Raw genomic sequence first — 24,306 nt, 5'->3', positions numbered from 1 at the left:
TTGCGGTGGCAGAGTTCAGCCAGGATTGAAAGGCGGAGTGGACTCAAAAGGTCGAATGTCTTCATTATAGTCCTATAACTTATGAATTTGTGAACTTATAGGGCCCTGTTAATATTGTCCTGTCAGGAGGCTCTGAAATGGAAAGGATTCGAATGCAGGCTCACCGAGAAGAACTGAAGCAAAACCAAACTCCACACGCGAATGGAACCGAAAGATAGAGACCTGGAAACGACAGAACCCAGAGCTGTAACCGAACAGACAGAATACTGAACTGACCAGTCGGCACCTGATTGGATGATGGGAGCAGATTAAATGGACGTGTAACTCCTTATAGCTCAGGGTCGGTGTGTGGAAACAGTCTCGTGTCTGTAGGCGTGGCCATTGTGACAAGAGCCCTCCGCCATGGACGCCTCCTGGCGTCCTCGTTGGCTGGTCCGGATATTGGTGATGAACGTCACGGATCAGGTTGGGGACCAGAATGTCATGGGCAGGAATCCAGCTCATCTCCACTGGACCCTCACCATCACGGTCAGTCAGGTAGTGGATCCCTCTGCCACGCCGCCGGGATATCAGCAGTGTACACCGGCCCATCGTTCATGGTGCGGGAAGGTGGAGATAGCAGAGGGGCGAGAGAGAGGGAGCTGGAGGACACTGGCTTAACCCGGGATTCGTGGAAGGTGGGGGTGAAACCGCATAGTTCGGGGCAGTCTTAGGCGGACAACAGAGCGAGATTTAGGCGGACAACAGAATCGAGAATGGGCCAATAACCCGGGGTGCCAACCAATGCCTCTGTCCCACTTAGGAAACCTGAACGGAAACCTCTGGAGACTTTGCGCCCGACCCAAGTTTTCCGTGCCGTTACCGGAGGTTGCAGGTGGATGCCGGAGGTGGCAGGCAGTGGAATCAGGTAGGGAGACTGACAAAAACCTCCGGGAACCGCACGGAAACCTTGGGTGGGGCTCACAGTCTCCAGAGGTTTCCGTTCAGGTTAAGTAAGTGGGACAGGGGCATTACTACGCGACTGAACGCGGAGGGGAAATCTCGGGTGGACAGCCATACTCTCTAACCAAGCCGACAGCGAGGGGCAGAGGTCGACCCAGAAGGACAGGGCAATGAGGGGCATTTAGCAGGAGCTACTGAATTTTCTCCGGTGGTTTCCATTAACATAAAGGTCTAGAGGGAGAGTAGATATGGAATGGGCGGATATGGATCACGCGCAAGCAGAGGTTAGTCTAATTGGACATTGTGTTTGACACGGACATTGTGGGCCGAAGGGCCTGTTCCTGTGCCTAACTGTACTGTTCATGAGAATCTCGCACTCACCGTAAAAGACTGAATAACGAGGCCATTTACCATTGTGACACTCCACACCCACAGGTCCCCGAGGACTTTCCTGAATCGAGTCTCTGCACCCACTGACCAACCCCTGCCCCGAGAACAGTTCCCATCCCGAGACACATCAGGATGAAGGTCATAAGGAGTAGTAGAATTATGTAAATCGGCCCATCAAGTATACTCCGCCATTCAATCATAGTTGGTATTTTTCTACCTCCTAACCGCATTCTTCTGCCTTCTCACCATGACTTCTGGCACCTGTACTAATCAAATATATATCGATTTCTGCCTTAAAAATATCTACTGACTTGGCCTCCACGTCCTTCTGTGGCAAAGAATCCCACAGATTCGCCATCTTCTGACAAAATAAATTCCCCCCTATCTCCTTCCTAAAAGAATGTTCTTTAAATCTGAGGCTATGACCTTTAGTCCTCGGCTCTCCACTAGTAGAGCCATCCTCCCCACATCCACTAGATCCAAGCCTTTCACTGTTCTGTGTGTTCCAATGAGGTATTCCTAAATTCTACTAAACTCTAGCGAGTATAGGCACAGTAACATCAAACTCTCCTCATCATACGTTTACCCAATCATCGCCGGGATCATTCCACTAACCCTCCTCTGGGCCCTCTCGACGCCTGCGCACCCTTCCTTAGCTATGAGGCCCACGACCGCTTACAATATTCCAAACGTAGCCTAACCAACGTCTCATGGGGCCTGACCATTACTCTTTATGTACTAGTGTTCTCGAAACTGAAATGGCACATTGGCACAGCGGTCGCGTTATATGCATAGATACATAGATACATAGACAATAGGTAGCGGTGTGGAATGAGCTTCCAGTGGAAGTGGTGGAGGCAGGTTCGTTGGTATCATTTAAAAATAAATTGGATAGGCATATGGATGAGAAGGGAATGGAGGGTTATGGTATGAGTGCAGGCAGGTGGGACTAAGGGAAAAAAAAGTTGTTTGACACCGACTTGTAGGGCCGAGATGGCCTGTTTCCGTGCTGTAATTGTTATATGGTTATATGGTTATATAGGTGCAGGATTATGGTATGCGGCCTTTTGAGCCGTTCAATGTGATCATGGTTGATCTTCAGCAATCAGTACCGCGTCCCAGCCTTCTCCCGATACCCCTTGATTCCGCTGGCCATAAGAGGTCTTTCTAACTCTCTGTTGAATGCATCCAGTGAATCGGCCTTCACTGCCTTCTGAGGCAGAGCACTGAGCCTTGTGGTGCCCCACTAGTCACTGCCTGCCATTCCGAAAAGGACACATTAACCCCTTCTTTTGTTTCCTGTCTGCCAACCAATCCAAGTCGGCACTCTACGCCCAATTCCATGTGCCCTAATTTTCCCCACTAATGTCCAATGTGGGACCTTATCAAATGTTTTCTGAAAGTCCAGGAACACTACATCCATTGACTCTCCCTTGTCCATTTTCCTAGTTACATCCTCAAAAAATCCAGAAGATTAGTCAAACATGATTTCCCCTTCGTAAATCGATGCTGACTCGGACCGATCCTGTTACTGCTATCAAATGTGCCCTTATTTCATCTTTTATAATTGACTGGACCATCTTCCCCACCACTGATGTTAGGCTAACTGGTCTATAATTCCCTGTTTTCTCTCTCCCGCCTTTCTTAAAAAGTGGGATAACATTAGTTACCCTCCAATTCCCAGGAACTGATCCTAAATCTATAGAACATTGGAAAATGATCACCAATGCGTCCACGATTTCTAGAGCCACTTCCTTAAGTACACTGGAATGCAGATCACCAGGCCCTGAGGATTTATCAGCCTTCAGTCCCATCAGTCTACTCAACACCATGTCCTGCCTAATGTGGATTTCCTTCATTTCCTCCCATGGTCCAACGTCACTAGTACATTAGAAAGATTGTTTGTGTCCTCCTTATTGAAGACGGATCCAAAGTACCTGTTTAACTCATCTGAATGTCCAGGTACACTACATCCACTGGCTCTCCCTTGTCCATTTTACTTGTTACATCCTCAAAAATGTCCAGAAGATTTGTCATGCATGATTTCCCCTTCCTAAATCCACAAATGTACAAGGGACAGCCAGTGGATGTAGTGTACCTGAACTTTCAGAAAGCCTTTCATAAGGTCCCACATAGGAGATTAGTGGGCAAAATTAGGGCACGTGGAATTGGGGGTAGAATGCTGACATGGATAGAGAAGTGGTTGGCAGACAGAAAACAAAGAGTAGGGATTAGCGGGTCCCTTTCAGAATTGCAGGCAGTGACTAGTGGGGTACCGCAAGGCTCGATGCTGGGACCTGCAGCTATTTACAATATACAGGACATTCGGCCCTTCTATTGAGCACCGGCATTCAATGTGATCGTGGCTGATCGTCCCCAATTAATAACACGTGCCTGCCTTCTCCCCATATCCCTTGAATCCACTAGCCCCTTTTGGGAATCCTGTATCAGCGTTCCCAAGTTCCTTTGAACCTCAGTTTTCTGGATTGCCTCGATTTTCTCGATTGATTCTTACTATCAAAATGCCGATCTCCGCAATTTGCTTCGCTGTACTCCATTTGCCATTTCTTTGCCAACTTTCCAAACATGTCCAAATCCTTCGGCAGAGTCGCTGCTTTATCTACACTATCTGCCCTCACACCTACGTTCGCAGCATCACCAAACTTCCCAACAATCATTCAATTCCCTTATCCAAATCATTGATATACAACGTGGAGAGGAACTGCCATCGCACCGACCGCTTGCCTCTTGCAGCCAAATCAGAAAGGCCACCTTTATTGCCACTCTTTGCCCTCAGACATCCGTGCAACCAGTTGTCCAAACTGTGCAGGAAAGAACTGCAGATGCTGGTTTAAAATGAAGATAAATACAAAATGCTGGCGCAACTCAGTCTCTGGAGAGAACAAATGATACCTGTCCAGCTGTTACTCCAGCATTTTGTGTCTATCTGCTATCCATGGTGATATATTCCGTTTGCCACAAAGACGATAAGAACGCATTTGGAGAATTGTTTTCAGTTCTGGGTACTATGTTATAGGAAACATATAGTCAAGCTTGAAAGGGTTCAGTGCAGATTTACGAGCATGCCACCAGGACAAGAGGGGCAGAGCTTTTGGGAGAGTTTTAGCAGGCTGGGTCGCTATTCCTAGGAGCGCAGGAGGACGAGGCGTGATCGTATAGAGGTGTTAAAAATCATGAGGAAAAACAGGTCGGGTAGATGCACAGAATCTCCTGCCCAGAGTGGGGGAATCGAGGTCCAGAGGACATAGATTCAAGGTGAAGGGATAAAGATTTAATAGGAATGTGAGGGGTAACCTTGTCAAACAAAGGGTGGTGATTGCATGGAACAAGCTGCCAGATGAGGTGGTTGAGACTGCAACTATCCGATCGTATAAGGAACAGTTAAACAGGTACATTGATGTGACACGTTTGGATGGATATGGTCCAAGGGCAGGCAGGTGGGACTAGTGTAGCTGGGACATGTTGGCCGGTGTGGGAAGTTGAGCCGAAGGGCCTGTTTCCACACTGTATCGCGCTTTGACTCTATCACTCTATAAATCCATCAATATGATATCTTTGCGATTCATCCTAACGAGATTGGAGATAGCTGGGATTCTGATGGATTGCACGTCATCATATTTGTAGAGTACATCTTGCAATCAAACGAGATGTTCAATCAGACTTAATTAATCAGTGATTCATCAACTGGAATCTAATTGCATGATATCGTCACAATCAAGGGTCACTCCCACCCCCAACCTCTCCCTGCCATCCTTAAGCCCCGGTCATTCACTCTTCTCTCCACTTCTGTTGGACAGCGTGTACTAAAGCATAAAAGAACGTACCACCTGATTCAGGGACAGATTGTCCGCAGCAGACCTCACCTGCGCTACCTTCCTGTGGTCCTCATGCTTGAAAATAAAAACGCTCTTTTTATTCTCTAGATGTAACACTACACTCTGCACCTTGCGTTTTTTCGTGTTGCGCTACCAGATATACTGAGGAGTGATGTGATCTGCGTGGATAGTACGCCTGACAAATATTTTTTTCACAGCACAGGTGATGGTAATAAATCAATATCATTTGATGTCAGACAATGGGATGATAGACCGGAGATCCCGGATTATGAAGTGATGAAGGGAGAGAAATTGATGGTTATCTCATGTATGCGTGGGATTAACATCACATTCGGTGTGATCTGCAGCCATTTTCCCACCGGTAAAGTAGCTAAATTAATACGACCAGTTGATTCCATGGGGTTAGGAAGTCAAATAGTTGGCGCTCGGTATCATTTGGAGGCATGTGGTCAGATACTTTAATTTCCAGCTGTAATTGATAGATTGGAATCTGGGAGGTAAAGACAGCCAATGGATTGCGTCACTGGGGGTCCATTGTATTACGTCACAATTCAGCAACGAGCGCCTTGGAACCTTCTATGTTTGTTTCCTGTGGCAACCAAGGTCATTGTCCTCATTGCCCAATCGGCGCGCGTTTGGCCAACGCCACCGTTCTATCCCCGGGGCCGTATAAATACCGGAGCGGCGCCGCATTGCGTCACAGTCTCGAGAACCACGCGAGCGGAGCAACATGGTCAGCGCGCGGGAGAATGTCCGCGGGACGCGCGTGTTCCCCGGGCGAGGGATCCACGGGGGAAGGAAGCGATTGTCTACGGACACCGGACGCGGGAAGGGGAGAGCGCACAGGAATGGGAACGTGGTAGATAACTGAGTACTTAGAGCGGGAATGAGACGGCAACGGGGGGGGGGGGGGGGGGGGGTTTTTTTAGGGTAATATTGGGCAGGGAAATTAAGAATGCAATTTCGAGGAATTTGAGGGTTACAATTGGCGAAGGCAGCGTGGAGAGTCTGCGAATTGCAATGTTGGGTGGAACTGAGATGGTGGTCATATTGGGCGTGGGACGATGAATGATGAGCGGCAAACAGGGTATGAACAAGTCCAAGTGGTGATCAATAGGAATTATGTAGATCACGCGGCCTGCACCAGCAAACGAGTAATTACCAACGCGCACCTCTCGCCCTAATATCTCATCGCCTGTTTCCCCTCGCCAACAGCGGGAGTGTCTTTCAATCCACATCGGCCAGGCTGGCGTCCAGGTTGGCAATGCTTGCTGGGAGTTGTATTGCCTGGAGCACGGGATCCAACCGGATGGACAGATGCCCAGCGACTCGACCATCGGAGGCGGCGACGATTCGTTCAACACCTTCTTCAGCGAGACGGGTGCGGGCAAGCACGTACCAAGGGCTGTGTTCATCGACCTGGAGCCCACGGTGATCGGTAAGTTGGAGGTTGAGGAGAATGTTGGGCGTTCTCTTAAGTCCTTCCCGTGCGGAGAGGGGGCAGTGTGTGGCATTGGTTAATTCTCTCTCTGTGCCGCCATGTAGATGAGGTGCGGACGGGCACCTACCGGCAGCTCTTCCACCCTGAGCAGCTCATCACCGGCAAGGAAGACGCGGCCAATAACTACGCCCGGGGCCACTGCTCCATCGGCAAGGAGATCGTGGACCTTGTCCTGGATCGCATCCGGAAACTGGTAGGTTGCTCAGGGACTGCAAATTGCTCCGCGTGCTTACAGCGCCAATGTATCCGGTTGCACTGGATTATTCGCGAGTGCTGCGGCCACGGTGTTCCCAAATACTCATTGTCACCGCTCTGTTTATCACTGAGATACTCACCGAACCATCTCGCTCGGCGCCGGCTGTAGAGAGCACCATAACCCTCTGGTGTCGCTCCTTCCTTTTACACGTCGGCACAGAATTGAGCTTTTGTCCATTCTCCCCCCTCAGGCCGATCTGTGCACCGGACTGCAGGGGTTCCTCATCTTCCACAGTTTCGGCGGCGGCACCGGCTCGGGCTTCACCTCCCTCCTCATGGAGAGACTCTCCGTGGACTACGGCAAGAAATCCAAGCTGGAGTTTTCCATCTACCCGGCGCCGCAGATCTCCACGGCTGTGGTCGAGCCCTACAACGCGGTGCTGGTCACCCACTGCACCTTGGAGCACTCCGACTGCGCCTTCATGATGGACAACGAGGCCATTTACGACGTGTGTCGGCGGAACCTGGACATCGAGCGACCCACCTATACCAACCTCAACCGCCTGATGGCACAGTTAGTGTCGTCTATCACCGCCTCGCTGCGGTTCGACGGCGCTCTCAACGTGGACCTGACTGAGTTCCAAACCAACCTGGTTCCCTACCCACGCATCCACTTCCCGCTCGTCAACTATGCTCCCATTATTTCTGCAGAGAAGGCTTACCACGAGGAACTGTCCGTCTCCCAATTGACCAACGCCTGCTTCGAGCCGGCCAACCAGATGTTGAAGTGCGACCCTCGCCAGGGGAAGTACATGGCGTGCTGTATGCTGTACCGCGGGGACGTGGTGCCCAAGGACGTCAACGCCTCCATCGCCACCATCAAGACCAAGCGCTCCATCCAGTTCGTGGACTGGTGCCCGACCGGGTTCAAGGTGAGTGTGGCCAACGCTCGCGTTTCCATGCACACCCATGCAGTATAACTCATCTGCTGGAATACCAACATACATGCAACGAACTAAGAATGCATCCTTGGCACCATTTGTACTAAGGAAATAAATCATATCAGCACCCGAAGACACGCACACACCCTTCTTTAAGAGTTTGAACATTTTGCAAAGGGTGGAGGAGGGTCTCATCCGGACAGTCCTTGTCCTTGTGGCCTTGCGTTTTTGGGAGAGGATAGATAGGCTAGGGCTCTTTTTCATTTGGAACGTAGAAATCTGAGGGGCAGGCATATCCTGGTGTGGAAGATCACGAGGGACATGGATAAGATGTGCTCTCATCTTAACATCTCAATATTGGATGTCATCTACGTGAGGCGAGAGATGAGATATTTAAGAGGGACCTCCCGAACAATTAATCTATTCATAGTGTAGTCCGCAGCTGGAACGAGTTGTCAGGTAAAGCTAGAATCCCTTACATTTGCCACATTTAAAGCATAGATAGAAATTCCCAAAACATAGGATGTACAGGAAGGGTTTAGAAGGATATAGGCCAGTCGCATGCAAATGAGACGAGCCCAATATGCCAACTGTGGACATGGACAAGGTGGCTGGAAGAGCTCGCTTCCCTGCTGCACAGCATCTTACCTTCATGACACTAACACACTTGTATCGGAGCTTGCGGCTCTGATGGCAATCCGGTGAATAATTACAGCCATTTAATTTATTTAACGGAATCGCTAAGCTATTAATCAATGGTCATTTGTATAATTTAAGGACGCTGTACTAAACTGACAATGCAGGCATTTTTGTGCAAGTGGAATTAATTTTAAAATGTTTTTATTTCCGCCCGCAGGTGGGCATCAACTACCAGCCCCCGACAGTTGTTCCAGGGGGCGACCTGGCCAAGGTGCAACGCGCTCTCTGCATGCTGAGCAACACCACCGCCATCTCCATGGCCTGGACCCGTCTCAACATCAAGTTCGACAAGATGTACGCCAAGCGGGCCTTTGTCCACTGGTACGTGGGAGAGGGGCTGGAGGAAGGAGAGTTCCAGGACGCGCGGGAGGACATGGCGTCGCTGGAGAAGGACTACCAAGAGGTGGCCGTGGATTCCGCCGACCTCGAGAGAAGGGGGGAAGAGGAAGAATAACATGTATTAGTTAAAAGTTTAATTTAATACAGATTTAATAGATTATATTGATAGATTTTGTACTTAAGATGATAAAATTATTTTAAGGACTGATTGTTTTGTCGATTTATTTGAGGTCGGAGAATGGAAAATAACAACATTGTTAGGCAGAAAGTGGGGAGAGTAATTTGGGAGCAGCTGTTCTCATGTAAGTCCTCATCCTACCTGTAGTAGTCATTTAAAGACGTGGTGATGGGAATTCAGTTCTGATGTACTCCACAGAACATGAAGGAACATGATGGGTTTCCTGAAGCTTGGATGGTAAATTCAGTCAATAAGAAAAGAGGAAACTACCTCGGAGGAGCAGCGGTACAGCTGGTGCTTTACAGCGCCAGAGACACGGGTTCGATTCTGACTACTGGTGCTTATCTGCACGGAGTTTGTATGTTCTCCCCGTCGTCGCGTCGGTTTTCCCAGCGTGCTCCGGTTTCCTCACACACTCAAAAAGGCTCACGCAGGTTAAGACGCAGGTTAATTTGGCGTCTGTAAATTGTCCCTAGTGTGTAGGATAATTTTGAGGTAGGGGAATTGATGGGCGCCGCACGCTCGGCCAGCCGACGGGACTCCTTTCGCTCTGTATCTATGGAAAAGAAAAAACACTTGAAGGAAACTGTTGAGTCTGAAGTAGGGCCTCGAATCGAAACGTCACCTATTCATTTTCTCCAGATATGCTCCCTGACGGCGCCTATTCCGGCATTTTGAGTCTATCTTCGGTGGTAAACCAGCATCTGTAGTTCATTCATTCTTACACAAGATGAAATACAAGCACGTTTTAGGATGTTGAGATGGGAAAATGTCCCGATGGAATATACAAAAATGAGCAAAGCACTTAGGTAGTGAATCGGGAAGGTCAAATGTCTTTGGCCAGTGGGAATATGATAAATCCCATGGGTGTGAACTATATATGGATTATACGAGAGGAGACGAGGAGATGGGCATGCAGGTGCAGCAGGCAGTGAAGAAAGCGAATGGTATGTTAGCATTCGTAGCAAAAGGATTTGAGAATCGGAGCAGGGAGGTTCTATTGCAGTTGTACAGGGTCTTCGTGAGACCACACCTGGAGTATTACGTACAGTTTTGGTCTCCTAATCTGAGGAAGGACATTCTTGCCATAGAGGGGGTACAGAGAAGGTTCACCAGACTGATTTCGGGGATGTCAGGACTTTCATATAAAGAAACACTGGATAGACTCGTCTTGTACTCGCTAGGATATCGAGATTGAGGGGGATCTTATAGAAACTTACAAAATTCTTAAGGGGTTGGACAGGCTAGATGCAGCAAGATTGTTCCCGATGTTGGGGAAGTCCAGAACAAGGGGTCACAGTTTAAGGATAAAGGGGAAATCTTTTTGGACTGAGATGAGAAAAGCATTTTTTACTCAGAGAGTGGTGAATCTCTGGAATTCTCTGCCACAGAATGTAGTCGAGGCCAGTTCATTGGCTATATTTAATAGGGAATTAATAGGTCCTTGTGGCTAAAGGGATCAGGGGGTATGGAGAGAAGGCAGGTACAGGATACTGAGTTGGATGATCTGCCATGATCATACTGAATGGCGGTGCAGGCTCTGCACCTGAATCTGAATCTGAATCTGAATCTGAATCTGAAGGGCCGAATGGCCTACTCCTGCACCTATTTTCTATGTTTCTTTGTTTCTGTGATATTAAGTGTTCCCTCTCCAACCGTTTTAATAATTTTTTTACCTTTATAAGGTGGGACGGACTTGACGACAAACAGGGATCTAAATTACTGAAATTCTTCGCAGCTCAGATTTTTTTGGTTTATTTTGCCTATTTTAGTTTAGGGGGTTTTGTTTTTCTCTTTATTCTATTTTTTTATTTGTATCTTTTTGTTTTTATATATACAAGTTCTCTTTTAAACATTTAACTTTATTTACATAGAGATCGGGAGGTCTATACCCAATGTGTATTCTCACACTGGATTCATACTTAGGTTACACTTGTTGTTAATGTAATCCTGATCCCTATGTATCAATATCACTGTTATGTTTATCATTTTTTGTTTGTTTTTGAAAAATTAATAAAAAATTTTTAAAAGAAAGAAGAAAGGATTCTTAGAGCAACCTGGACTGGAGCCTACTAGGGAGCAGGCAATTCTGGATTTTTTGTTATGTAATTAACCGGATTTGATAAGGGACCTCAAGGTAAAGGAACCATTAGGAGGTAGTGGCCATAATATGATGTTTTAATCTGCAATTTGAGAGGTAGAAGGTAAAAGCGGAAGTGTCAGTATTCCATTTGAACAAAGGGGACTATTGAGGCAGGAGGGAGGAGCAGGCTATAGTTCACTAGATAGGATTATAGAAGGGATGACGGTGGAACAGCAATGGCAGGTATATCTGCGAATAATCCAGAAGATGCACGTTCATTTCTTTCCAAAGAGGAAGAAAGATTCTAAGGGGAATAAGAGCGACCGTAGTCGACAAGGGAAGTCAAGGGGTGCGAGATTACAGCATTCACGTGGTCCACCCTGTTTCGACTACTGCAATCAACCCGACGTGCAGAAAGAAGAGCAAACAGAACAAGTTGACCTACAACTTTAGGCAGTGCACGCCACGCGCAAGAAGAAGAAGGGAAGTCAAGGATATAAAAATAAAATAAAAGACTTATAACATAGCAAATATGAGCGGGAAGTCAGAGGATGGGGAAACTTTTAACGAACAACAGAAAGTAACCTAAAAGCTTCTTTAGGTATGTGAAGAGGAAAACAAATAGTTAAGACAGATGTGGGTCCTTTGAAGACAGAAACAGATTGATTTATTATGGGGACCAAGGAAATCGCAAACGGGCACTTTGGTTCTTTCTTCACTAAGGAAGACACGAAGTATCTCCAAGATGTACTAGTGGACAGATGACCCAGGTTGATGGAGGAGCTGAAGGAAATTCACATTAGTCAGGAAATGCTGTTGGGTAGACTGACGGCACTGACGGCTGATAAATCCCCAGGGCCGGATGGTCTGCATCCCAGGGTACTCAAGGAGGTGGCTCTAGAAATCGTGGATGCATTGGTGATCATTTTCCAATGTTCCATAGATTCTGGATCAGTTCCTGTGAATTGCACGGTAGCTAATGTGATCACGATCTTCAAGAAAGGAGGGCGAGAGAAAGCCGGGAATTATAGAGCAGTTAGCCTGACATCAGTTGCGCGGAAGATGCTGGAGTCGATTATCAAATATGTAATAGCGGCACATTTGAATAGCGGTAACAGGATCGGTGCAAATCAGCATGGATTTACGAAAGGGAAATCATGCTTGTCAAATCTCTGCAATTTTTTGTGGATGTAACAAGCAAAATGGACAAGGGAGAGCCAGTGGATGTAGTGTACCTGGATTTTCAGAAAACATTTAATAAGGTCCACGATATTGGGGGGTAGATTTCTGACATGGATAGAACATTGGTTAACTGACAGGAAACAAAGAGTAGGGATTAATGGGTCCTTTTCAGAATGCAGTCAATGACTAGTGGGGTGCCACAAGCGCGGTGCTGCGATCGCAGCTATATACAATACATATTAATGACTTAGATGAAGGCATTACCAGTAGCATTAGCAAATTTGCAGATGACATAAAGCTGGATGGCAGTGTGAACTGTGAGAATGTTATGAGGATGCAGGGTGACTTGGACAAGCTGGGTGAGTGGGCAGATGCATGGCAGATGGAGTTTAATGTGAATAAATGTGAGTTATCCACTCGTGGCAAGAACAGGACGGCAGATTGTTATCTGAACGGTGACAAGTTACGAAACGGGGAAGTGCAACTGGGCGTCCTCCGTGGCCAGAGTGAGTCCCACCGCAAATTGGAGGAGCAGCATCTCCTATTTCGCTTAGGTAGTTTACACCATAGCAGTATGAATATGGACTTCTCCAATTTCAGGTGGGCCCTGCTTTCTTCCTCCTTCCCCTCCCCTTCCCAGATCTCCCACAGCTTACTGTCTCCACCTCTTCCTCTCTTCTTCCCGGCCCCTCCCCACCCCCACATCAGTCTGACGAAGAGTCTCGATCCGAAACGTCACGCATTCTGTCGCTCAATAGATGCTGCCTCACCCGCTGAGATTCTCCAGCTTTTTGTCTACCTATTTTTTCCAGTATCTGCAGTTCTTTCTTAACCATACGTTGCCTGGTGACCGCCAAACCTGCCACATGGTCTAGCTAATTGGTATGGATAGAATATGCCCACAATTCTCTGCCCAGTTCTGCCGCCAGTCTGTCTCCATTCCACTGCTCCCATGCTTATACGTCACCTTTGTTCCACGCCAAGAGGAGGAGGTCTCCGTTCCCTCTGCCCAGGAATTTGTGCGCGCGGTTGTCGGACCCGGAAGGAAGCCAGTTCTGCCCTGCTCCACGTCGTACCCAGGTACACACAACAGGCGAATCGTCACCGGACCACTGCCCCTCGCTATCGGTTTGGTCAGAGGGTGTGGCTGTCCACCCGAGATCCCCCCCCCCCTCCCGCATCGAGTCCCGTAAGTTGGCACCCCGGGTTAGGTTGGCATCCCTCCATCCGTCTGAAGAAATGTTTCGGCCCGAAACGTTGCCTATTTCCTTCGCTGCACCCGCTGAGTTTCTACAGCATTTTTGTGTACCCCGGATTATTGGCCCATTCTTGATTCTGTTGTCCGCCTAAGGCTCGCTACGTTGTCCGCCTAAGGCTGCCCCGAATAATGCGGTTTCACCCCCACCTTCCGCGTATCACGGGTCAAGCCTGCGTCTTCCAGCTCCCTGTCTCCCGCCCCTCTGCTACCTCCGCCTTCCGGCACCATTAACGGTGGCCCGGTGTACACTGCAGAAGTATCGGCGGCGTGGCAGAGGGATCCACTACCTGGTTGACTGGGAGGGCTACTGTCAAGATGAGAGGAGCTGGATTCCTGCCCGTGACATCCTGGATCCCAACCTGATCCGTGACGTTCATCACCAATATCCGGACCAGCCAAAGAGGACGCCAGGAGGCGTCCATGTCGGAAGGGCTCCTGTCACACTTGCTCCGCCTCCAGACACGAGACTGTTTCCAAACACCGACCCTGAGCTTTTAGGAGTTAAACGTCCATTTAATCTGCTCCCATCATCTGTCACATGGAAAAAATATCTGAAATCTTCACCAATTAGGTGCCGCCTGGTCAGTTCAGTATTCTGTCTGTTCGATTACAGCTCTGGGTTCTGTCGGTTCCAGGTCTCTATCTTTCGGTTCCATTCGCGTTTGGGGTTTGATTTTGCTTCAGTACTTCTCGGGGAGTCTGCATTCAAGTCCTTTCCATTTCAGAGCCTTCTGACAGGACAATGTGTCTAAGTTCACAAATTCATATGTCATAGGAATATAATTAAGACATTTGGCCCATTGAGTCCACTCAGCCATTCAATCCTGGCTGATCTCTGCCTCTCTAAGTCCTCTGAGATAAGGGAGCGGGCAAAGTTTGATCATCTCGGAAGAAGTCCTCCATTTGCATGTGAATTATATCCCTCCATACACTCCGTGTTCCAGGCACCCACCCGTTTCCGTGCAAAATAAATACTCGCACATCTCAGTGAAATTGCCAGGGCCTCACCATATATCAGGCGGCCGAGTTCTTGCTAGTTCTATCCTGCGTAAAATGTTCTGACTTTTAACCTATCTCTGTATCATCATTGTGCAAACTACCGTCGCGTTCCTTCTCGGCCTCCTACGTTATATAGCAAACGACACAAGTGTGTCCAACCTGCTTTAAGCAAATACCAGGCAGCATCGTGATAAACCTCCTCTACACCTACTCTGAGGAAAGACATTCTTGCCCTAAACTGAGGAAAGACATTCTTGCCCTAATCTATGTTTCTATGTTTCTATATCCTCTCCAATGCCCCCAGAGCTCTATCTAACTCTCTCTTAAATCCATCCAATGACGTGGCCTCCACTGCCCTCTGTGGCAGGGAATTTCATAAATTCGCAACTCTCTGGGTAAAAAAGGTTTTTCTCACCTCAGTCTTAAATGACCTCCCCTTTATTCTAAGACTGTGGCCCCTGGTTCTGGACTCGCCCAACATTGGGAATATTTTTCCTGCATCGAGCTTGTCCAGTCCTTTTATAATTGTATATGTTTCTATAAGATGCCCCCTCATCCTTCTAAACTCAAGTGAATACAAGCCTAGTCTTTTCAATCTTTCCTCGTATGACAGTCCCACCATCCCAGGGATCAATCTCGTGAATCTACGCTGCACTGCCTCAATCACAAGGATTTCCTTCCTCAAATTAGGAGACCAAAACTGTACACAATACTCTAGATGTGGTCTCACCAGAGCCCTATACAACTGCAGAAGGACCTCTTTACTGCTATAATGACATCCTCTTGGTATGAAGGCCAACATTCCATTAGCTTTCTTCACTGTCTGCTGTACCTGTAAGCCTAACTTTCAGTGACCGGTGTACAAGGACGCCCAGGTCTCGCTGCACCTTCCCCTTACCTAACCTAACCCCATTGAGATAATAATCTGCCCCCTTGTTTTTGCCGCCAGTGGATAACCTCACATTTATCTATATTATACTGCAACTGCCACGCATCTGCCCACTCACTCAACCTATCCAGGTCACCCTGCAACCTCCTAACATCCTCTTCACAGTTCACACTGCCACCCAGCTTTGTGTCATCCTAATTCTCATCCAAATCAAAGATATATATGGTAAAAAGCGGGAACTGTGTAAGTCCTCCAAGGTAAGGAGAGGGCAGCCGACAATCCTCTGGGCGTTGTCAATGGCCCTCTGGAGCGCTTTCCTCTGAGCCGCTGTCCAGCTGGTGTACCATACGCATACACAGTATGTTAGTATGCTCTCAATGGAGCACCGATAAAAGGACAGCAGCAGTCTCTGAGTGATGTTATTCTTCCTGAGCACCCTCAGGAAGTGCAGTCTCTGCTGGACCTTTTTCAGCAGCGCAGTGGTGTTCACGCTCCACGTCAGGTCCCCCTCAATATGGATTCCCAGGAAGCGGAAATCCGCCACCCTCTCCACACAGTCCTCTCTGATAATCAATGGTACCATGTCCGTTTTATTCTTCCTAAAGTCTATTATTATTTCCTTTGTCTTTAAGGTGTTGAGGAGCAGGTTATTTTCTTCACACCACACTGTCAGCTGCTCCGCCTCATCCCGGTAGGCGTACTCGTCCCCCCCCGGAGATGAGTCCCACCACCGTAGTGTCATCCGCAAATTTGACAATGGTGTTGCTGTGGTGGGCGGGGGTGCAGTCATGTGTGTAGAGCAGGGGGCTCAGTATGCAGCCCTGTGGAGAGCCGGTACTGAGGCTGAGGGCTGTGGATGTATGATGGCCCACTCTGACTCTCTGGCTGCGACACGACAGGAAGCTATTTATCCACATGCAGGTGGTGTGGAAGTCCCAAGTCCCCCAGTTTGTCCACCAGTTTGTGGGGAAGGATGGTATTAAAAGCAGAGCTGTAGTCCACCAAGGGCATCCGCACGTAGCTCCCCCGCTGCTCCAGGTGAGACAGTGCAGCATGGAGAGCTGTGGCTACAGCGTCCTCTGTAGATCTATTTGCTCTGTACGCAAACTGGTGGGGGTCAAAGCTTCGGGGCAGGAGTGATGTGATATGACCCCGGACCAGTTTTTCAAAACACTTCATCACCACTGGTGTGAGTGTGCGACTGGCCGGTAGTCATTGAGGCTGGAGATGTTGGTTTGTCTGGGCAAGCGGACTATGGTGGAGGACTTCAGACAGGGTGGAACAGTGGACTGGGCCAGAGATTGGTTAAAAATCCTCATACAGACTCCAGCCAGCTGGTCTGCGCAGTCCTTCAACACGCGTCCAGAGACGCCATCAGGTCCAGCAGCCTTCCTTGGATTGATGGCCCGCAGCGTGCGCCTCACCTCATGCTCCTCTATCTTGAGGGTTGGGCTGCTGTGGACCATGTGCTGTGATGTGGCTGTCTCTGGTGCCTCCATTTCAAAGCGAGCAAAGAAGTGGTTCAGCTCCTCTGCCAGCGAGGCGTCACCTTCAGCAGCTCCAAGGTTGGTCTTATAGTTGGTGAGATACTGGATCCCCTGCCACACTTGCCTGCTGTTGTTACTGTCTAGGTGGTCCTCTATCTTCCTCCTGTAGTTTGATTTGGCCTCTGATGCCTCTCCTCAGGTTAGCTCGGGCCGTGCTGTATAAAGCCCTATCGCCAGACCTAAAAGCGGTGTTCCTCTCTTTCAACAGCCGCTGGACCTCCCGGGTCATCCAGGGCTTCAGGTTGGGATAGACCCGGATGCGTTTTCCACTGTGACAGTGTCCATGCAGTTTTTAATGTAACACAGTACACTGTCTGTGAACACCTCCAGGTCCCGATGTTCAAACACCTCCCAGTTGGTCCTGTCGAAGCAGTCCTGCAGCTGCTGAGAAGCACCATTAGGCCAGGTTGTGATGGTCTTTGTAATAGTAGGAGCGGTTTTCCTGAGGGTGGCATATGCAGGAATTAAGAGCAGGGACATATGGTCCGACTGACCCAGGTGTGGTAGTGGTCTAGCCCTGTAGCCCAGCTTGATGTTGGAGTAGACCTTGTCCAGTGTGTTAGCTCCTCTTGTAGCACATTTAACATGCTGGTAGAATTTGGGCAGCATTTTCTTCAAGTCCGCGTGATTAAAGTCCCCTGCTATGATGTGAACACCGTCAGGATATATGCTCTGTTGACTGCTAATGCTAGTGTTATACCATGATATAAATATATGCACACATGAATAAATAAACTGATAAAGTGCAAATAGCAGAAAGTGGTTATTAATAATCAGAGTTTTGTCCGAGCCAGGTTTAATAGCCTGATGGCTGTGGGGAAGTAGCTATTCCTGAACCTGGTTGTTGCAGCCTTCAGGCTCCTGTACCTTCTACCTGAAGGTAGCAGGGAGATGAGTGTGTGGCCAGGATGGTGTGGGTCTTTGATGATGCTGCCAGCCTTTTTGAGGCAGCGACTGCGATAAATCCCCTCGATGGAAGGAAGGTCAGAGCCGATGATGGACTGGGCAGTGTTTACTACGTTTTGTAGTCTTTTCCTCTCCAGGGCGCTCAATTTGCCGAACCAAGCCACGATGCAACTGGTCAGCATGCTCTCTACTGTGCACCTGTAGAAGTTAGAGAGAGTCTTCCTTGACAAACCGACTCTCCGTAATCTTCTCAGGAAGTAGAGGCACTGATGAGCTTTCTTGATAATTGCGTTAGTGTTCTCGGACCAGGAATCATTCTCCGTTCTCTGTTCGCTCCCCTGTAAATGAAGTGCGGACAGGCACATACCGGCAGCTCTTCCACCCCGACCATCTCAGCCCGGCAAGGAGGACACGGCCAACAACTATGCCCGGGGCCACTGCTCCATCGGCAAGGAGATCGTGGACCTGGTCATGGATCGCATCCTGAAGCTGGTAGATTGTGAAACTGATTCCAACCGTGAAACAGCGCCCGTTATTCAACCATCTGGCGCTCCTGGTTTCTCCTTCTCAATGCTCTCCGCTTTATCTGCCGTCCGTCGACTACGGCAAGAAATCTAAGCTGGAATTTTCCGTCTACCCAGCGCCGCAGATCTCGACCGCCTTGGTCGAGCCCTACAACGCCGTGCTGGTCACCCACTGCACCCTGGAGCACTGCGAATTCTCCTTCATGCTGGACAACGAGGCTATTTACGACATCTGCCGGCGGAACCTGGACATCGAGCGCCCCATCTACACCAACCTCAACCGCCTGCTGGTGCAGCTACTGTCGTCTATCACCGCCTCGCTGCGCTTCGACGGCGCCCTCAACGTGGACCTGCTCGAGCTCCAAACAAACCTGGTCCCCTACACGCGCATTCACTTCCCGCTGGTGACCCACGCGACCCTGAACGCCGCCGAGAAGGCTTACCACGAGCAACTGTCCGTGTCAGGGATCACCAACGCCTGCTTGGAGCCGGCCAACCAGATGCTCAAGTGCGACCCCCGCCAGGGCAAATACATGGCGTGCTGCATGATGTACCGCGGGGACGTGGTGCCCAAGGACGTCAACAATACGTCATCGCCACCATCAAGACCAAGCGCTCTATTCAGTTCGTGGACTGCCCGACCGGGTTCAAGGTAGGTGTAGATTGTAGACCAATCCACGCAACAGAAGCTTGACCCAATCCGCGGGTTCACACTGTATTGTGATATCTACCACATCCAGAACAAGCGAGAACCTTCCCGACCGGTGCCCACGTTTCTTAACATTTAGCTCGCAATGGATACTATTAAAAGTTTATATGAGTCTATTATTTTACTTCCCCGCAGGTAGGCATCAACTACCAGGCCCCAACGGTGGTGCCAGAGGGCGACCTGGCTAAGGTGCAACGAGCCGTTTGCATGCTGAGCAACACCACTGCCGTCTCCATGGCCTGGACCCGCATGAACCTCAAGTTCGACAAGAATTACGCCAAGCGGGCCTTTATCCACTGGGAAGTCGGAGAGGGTCTGGAGGAAGGGGAGTTCCAGGACGTGCGGGTGGACATGGCGTCGCTGGAGAAGGAGTACGAGGAAGTGGGCATCGATTCGGCGGATCTGGACAGGAAGGCGGAAGAGCAAGAGCGAATTTTGTTGTATATCTCCATATAACCATATAACAATTACAGCACGGAAACAGGCCATCTCGACCCTTCTTGTCCGTGCCGAACACATATTCTCCCCTAGTCCCATTTACCTGCGCTCAGACCATAACCTTCCATTCCCTTCCCGTCCATATAACTATCCAATTTACTTTTAAATGATAAAAACGAACCTGCCTCCACCACCTTCACTGGAAGCTCATTCCACACAGCCACCACTCTCTGAGTAAAGAAGTTCCCCCTCATGTTACCCCTAAACTTCAGTCCCTTCATTCTCAAGTCATGTCCCCTTGTTTGAATCTTCCCTACTCTCAGTGGGAAAAGCTTTTCCACGTCAACTCTGTCTATCCCTCTCATCATTTTAAAAACCTCTATCAAGTCCCCCCTTAACCTTCTGCGCTCCAAAGAATAAAGCCCTAACTTGTTCAACCTTTCTCTGTAACTTAGTTGCTGAAACCCAGGCAACATTCTAGTAAATCTCCTCTGTACTCTCTCTATTTTGTTGACATCCTTCCTATAATTAGGCGACCAAAATTGTACACCATACTCCAGAATTGGCCTCACCAATGCCTTGTACAATTTTAACATTACATCCCAACTTCTATACTCAATGCTCTGATTTATAAAGGCCAGCACACCAAAAGCTTTCTTTACCACCCTATCTACATGAGATTCCACTTTCAGGGAATTGTGCACAGTTATTCCCAGATCCCTCTGTTCACCTACATTCTTCAATTCCCTACCATTTACCATGTACGTCCTATTTTGATTTGGCCTGCCAAGATGTAGCACCTCACACTTATCAGCATTAAACTCCAACTGCCATCTTTCAGCACACTCTTCCAACTGGCATAAATCTCTTTGTAGACTTTGAAACTCTACTTCATTACCCGCAACCCCACCTATCTTAGTATCATCTGCATACTTACTAATCCAATTTACCGCACCATCATCCAGATCATTGATGTACATGACAAACAACAGTGGACCCAACACAGATCCCTGTGGCACCCCACTCGTCACTGGCCTCCAACCTGACAAACAACCATCCACCATTACTCTCTGGCATCTCCCATTCAGCCACTGTTGAATCCATCTTGCTACTCCACCATTAATACCCAACCATTGAACCTTCTTAACCAACCTTCCACGAGGAACCTTGTCAAAGGCCTTACTGAAGTCCATATACACAACATCCACTGCTTTACCCTCATCAATTTCCCGAGTAACATCTTCAAAAAATTCAAGAAGATTAGTCAAACATGACCTTCCAGGCACAAATCCATGTTGACTGTTCCTAATCAGACCCTGTTTATCCAGATGCTTATATATATTATCTCTAAGTATTCTTTCCATTAATTTGCCCACCACTGGCGTCAAACTAACAGGTTTATAATTGCTAGGTTTACTCTTAGTCTCGAAAGATTCGTTTTTTTTTAATACTGGTGTAAATCAAATTTATGAAATTAAATATATTTGAGACATAGTTTGGTATTGCGTCCGACGTAAAGGCACAATTGCTCAACGTCTATAGTTTCAAACCGTGGAAACAAACCCTTCGGCCCAACGTCCATGCCCACCATGCCGCCGCAACTCTGCTCATCCAATTTGCCCACGTTTGGCGCATATCAATCTATCCAATTCTTCGACATGAAACTGCACACATATCCTTTAAATGCTAAATGTTTAAATGTCTCTCCATCGCAGGAGACAGACTTCTGACCGACATACACTACAAACCCACTGACTCACATGGCTATCTGGACTACACGTTTTCCCACCCTGCCCCCTGTAAAGACTCCATCTCCTACTCCCAATTCCTCCGCCTACGCAGCATCTGTTCCCAGGATGAGACGTTCCACACCAGGGCATCGGAAATGTCCTCGCTCTTCAGGAAACGGGGATTCTCCTCCTCCACCATAGATGAGGTTCGCACCAGGGTCTCTTCCATACCCCGCAACACTGCTCTCTCTCCCCATCCCCGCACTCGCAACAAGGGCAGAGTCCCCCTAGTCCTCAGCTTTCATCCCACCAGCCGGCAAATACAACAAATAATCCTCCGCCATTTCCGCCACCTCCAACGTGACCCCACCCCTCGCCACATCTTCCCATCTCCCCGCAAGTCTGCCTTCCGCAAAGACCGTTCCCTCCGCAACTCCCTTGTCAATTCTTCCCTTCCCTCCCGTACCACCCCCTCCCCGGGCACTTTCCGATGCAACCGCAAGAAATGCAACACCTGTCCCTTCACCTCCCCCCTCGACTACATTCAAGGACCCAAGCAGTTGTTCCAGGTGCGACAAATGTTCACCTGTATCTCCTCCAACCTCATTTATTTGCATCCGCTGCTCTAGATGTCAGCTGATTTACATCGGGAGACTATGCGGAGGCTGGGCGATCGTTTCGCCGAACACCTCCGCTCAGTCCGCAATAACCTACCTGAACTCCCGGTGGCTCAGCACTTCAACTCCCCCTCCCATTACGGAGTTCCCACTAATAATTTCACCAGCGTCTGCCTTCAAGGGACCCACATTTGACTTTGCTATTATTTTTCCCTTAACATATATATAAAAGCTTTTATATATCCTTCTTTATATTCCTGGCCAGCTTCCCGTCCTACATCATATTCTCAGCCCATATGCCCCGTTTTCTTTCCTTCTGTTGTCCTATGAAATTGTCCCAATAATCTGGCTACTGTTTGCTGTGATATACATCTTTCATTTAAGTTTCATTCTATCGCTGAATTCTCTTGTCAGCCACGGGTGCCTCCTACTCCCCGTAGAATCTGTCTTCCTCTTCGGAATGAAATGATGCTGTGTCTTCCGAATTATGCGCAGAAATTCCTACCATTGCTGTTCCACCGTCATTCTTGCTTGTATCCCTTTGCAGTCTACCTTAGCCAGCTCCTCTCTCATGCCTTCATAATCCCATTTGTTCAACTGCATCACTTCCACTTTCTTTCCTTTCCTTTCCAAATTACAGTTTAAAACTAATCACATTATGATAACTACCAAGCGGTTCCTTTACCTCGAGTTCTCTTATCAAATTTGGTTCATTGGACAACAGAACATCCAGAATTGTCTTTTCTCTGCTTGGCTCCATTACAAGCTGCTCTAAGAATCCATCTCGGATGCACTCTACAAACTCTCTTTCTTGGGATCCTGAACCAACCTGATTTTCCCAGTCTACCTGCATATCGAAATGCCCCAGCACCAGTGGCATTACCTTTGTTACATGCCAGTTTTAACTCCTGTTGCAACGTACACCCTACAACCGGGCTACTATTTGGTGGTTTGTAGATAACACCAATTAGTGTCTTCTTGCATTTGCATTTCCTCAACTCAATCCACAGTGACTCTACCGCGTCAGACCCTATGTCTTCCCTCGCAAGGGGTTGAATTCCACTCATCACCAGAAAAAAGCTACCCCCCCCCCCCCCCCTCCTCTGCTCACCTGCCTGTCCTTTCTATAGGATGTTGACGATGAATACGAAGTTTCCAGACCCGATCCTCCTGCAGCCACGTCTCGATAATCCCACAGTCATGTCTACCAACGTCTATCTGAGCCTCAAGCTCATCTACTTTACTTCTTGTACTTTGCGCATTCAAATACAATACTTTTAATTCCTCACGCATCTCACCGTTCACATCGATCCCTGCAACACCAGGCCATACTCTCCTATATCCTTTGTGAGTCCCCCCCCCCCCCCGTTAATTCTACGGATATTAACTATCCCTTTACGCCCTTTCCCTTTAAGTCCGTCATTGACTATCCCATTTGACCCCCCCCCCCACCCCTATTTAGTTTAAAGCCACCTGTGGCGCAGTGGCAAACCTGCCAGCCGGAATGCCGTCCACCCATCTGTTCAGGTGCAATCCGACCCTTTTTTACAGTTCCCCTTACTCCAAAACAGATCCGAGTGCTCTAAGAATCGAAATCACTGGCCCCTGCACCAGTTTCCCAGCCGCACATTTAGGTCCAGTATCTCCCTGTTCCTGCTCTCGTCAGCACGAGGAACTGGAAGCAAACCGGAGATAACCACCCTGGAGTTCCTGCTTTTCAGCAATTTTCCGAGCTCTCTAAAGTCACGCTTCAGTCTATTCATCCCCTTCTTTCCGACATCGTTTGTGCAACATGCACTACAACTTCCGGCTGTTCACCTTCGCCCTTGAGGATTTTCTGCACTCTGCCCGTAACATCCTGGATCCTGGCACCAGGAAGGCAGCACACCATCCTCGAATCCCGTCGGTTGCCGTGGAAACCCCTGTCCGTACCTCTCACAATGGAGTCTCCAACCACCATTGCATTGCCTGACGTCGGCCTCTTTGGTTTTGGCTCAACAGCACTTTTTGGTTCGCAAGCCAGTGCGCCGCTCAGTGCGTCAACGTCTTCTGTCCCGACAGCTTTTAAGTGGGTGAACCTGTTCACAAGAGGTGCAACACCCGGGGACGTGTGCATTCCATGTTTACATCACTTTCTCTCTGTCACCCATCTTCTCTCTTCCAGTGTCTTAGGTGTAACACTCTTGCTATATGATTTGTCGAGGACGAACCAGAGGTCATCCACTTGCTTCTCGAGTTCCCCAACTCGGCCTTCAGGAGCTGTACCTGGGTGCACTTCTCGCACGTGCAGCAGCCAGAGGCATCAGCGTTGCCCTTGACCTCCCACATACTGCAAGCATCCCAATGAATCAGCTTGCCTGACATCTCCTTGTTTCGTCTCAC

At 48.7% G+C, this 24,306-nt stretch overlaps 1 protein-coding gene and 1 pseudogene across 1 annotated transcript; both read left to right on the top strand.

Moving 5' to 3' along the window:
- The first annotated feature begins 6,162 nt into the window (after window positions 1–6,162).
- On the top strand, window positions 6,163–8,997 carry LOC129701394 (tubulin alpha chain-like). The gene is made up of 4 exons (XM_055642535.1): window positions 6,163–6,627; window positions 6,735–6,883; window positions 7,137–7,817; window positions 8,683–8,997. Exons 1-4 carry the CDS (start codon window positions 6,507–6,509, stop codon window positions 8,977–8,979), a joined length of 1,248 nt encoding a protein of 415 aa, XP_055498510.1. The 5' UTR covers window positions 6,163–6,506; the 3' UTR covers window positions 8,980–8,997.
- Window positions 8,998–9,102: 105 nt separating this feature from the next.
- On the top strand, window positions 9,103–20,975 carry LOC129701392 (tubulin alpha-8 chain-like; annotated as a pseudogene).
- The last annotated feature ends 3,331 nt before the right edge of the window (window positions 20,976–24,306 follow it).

This window comes from Leucoraja erinacea, chromosome 11, assembly GCF_028641065.1.
Source record: "Leucoraja erinacea ecotype New England chromosome 11, Leri_hhj_1, whole genome shotgun sequence".
Lineage (NCBI taxonomy): Eukaryota > Metazoa > Chordata > Chondrichthyes > Rajiformes > Rajidae > Leucoraja > Leucoraja erinaceus.
The sequence above is the reverse complement of the archived record's forward strand: the minus strand, read 5'-3'. Positions and strand labels throughout refer to the sequence as shown.

Bases quoted from the DNA above. Each gene is read 5' to 3' on its own strand.
- LOC129701394 (XM_055642535.1), top strand. From the start codon at position 6,507: ATGCCCAGCGACTCGACCATCGGAGGCGGCGACGATTCGTTCAACACC. The intron at 6,628-6,734 runs GTAAGTTGGAGG...GCCGCCATGTAG, and splicing joins CCTGGAGCCCACGGTGATCG to ATGAGGTGCGGACGGGCACC. The intron at 6,884-7,136 runs GTAGGTTGCTCA...CTCCCCCCTCAG, and splicing joins TGGATCGCATCCGGAAACTG to GCCGATCTGTGCACCGGACT.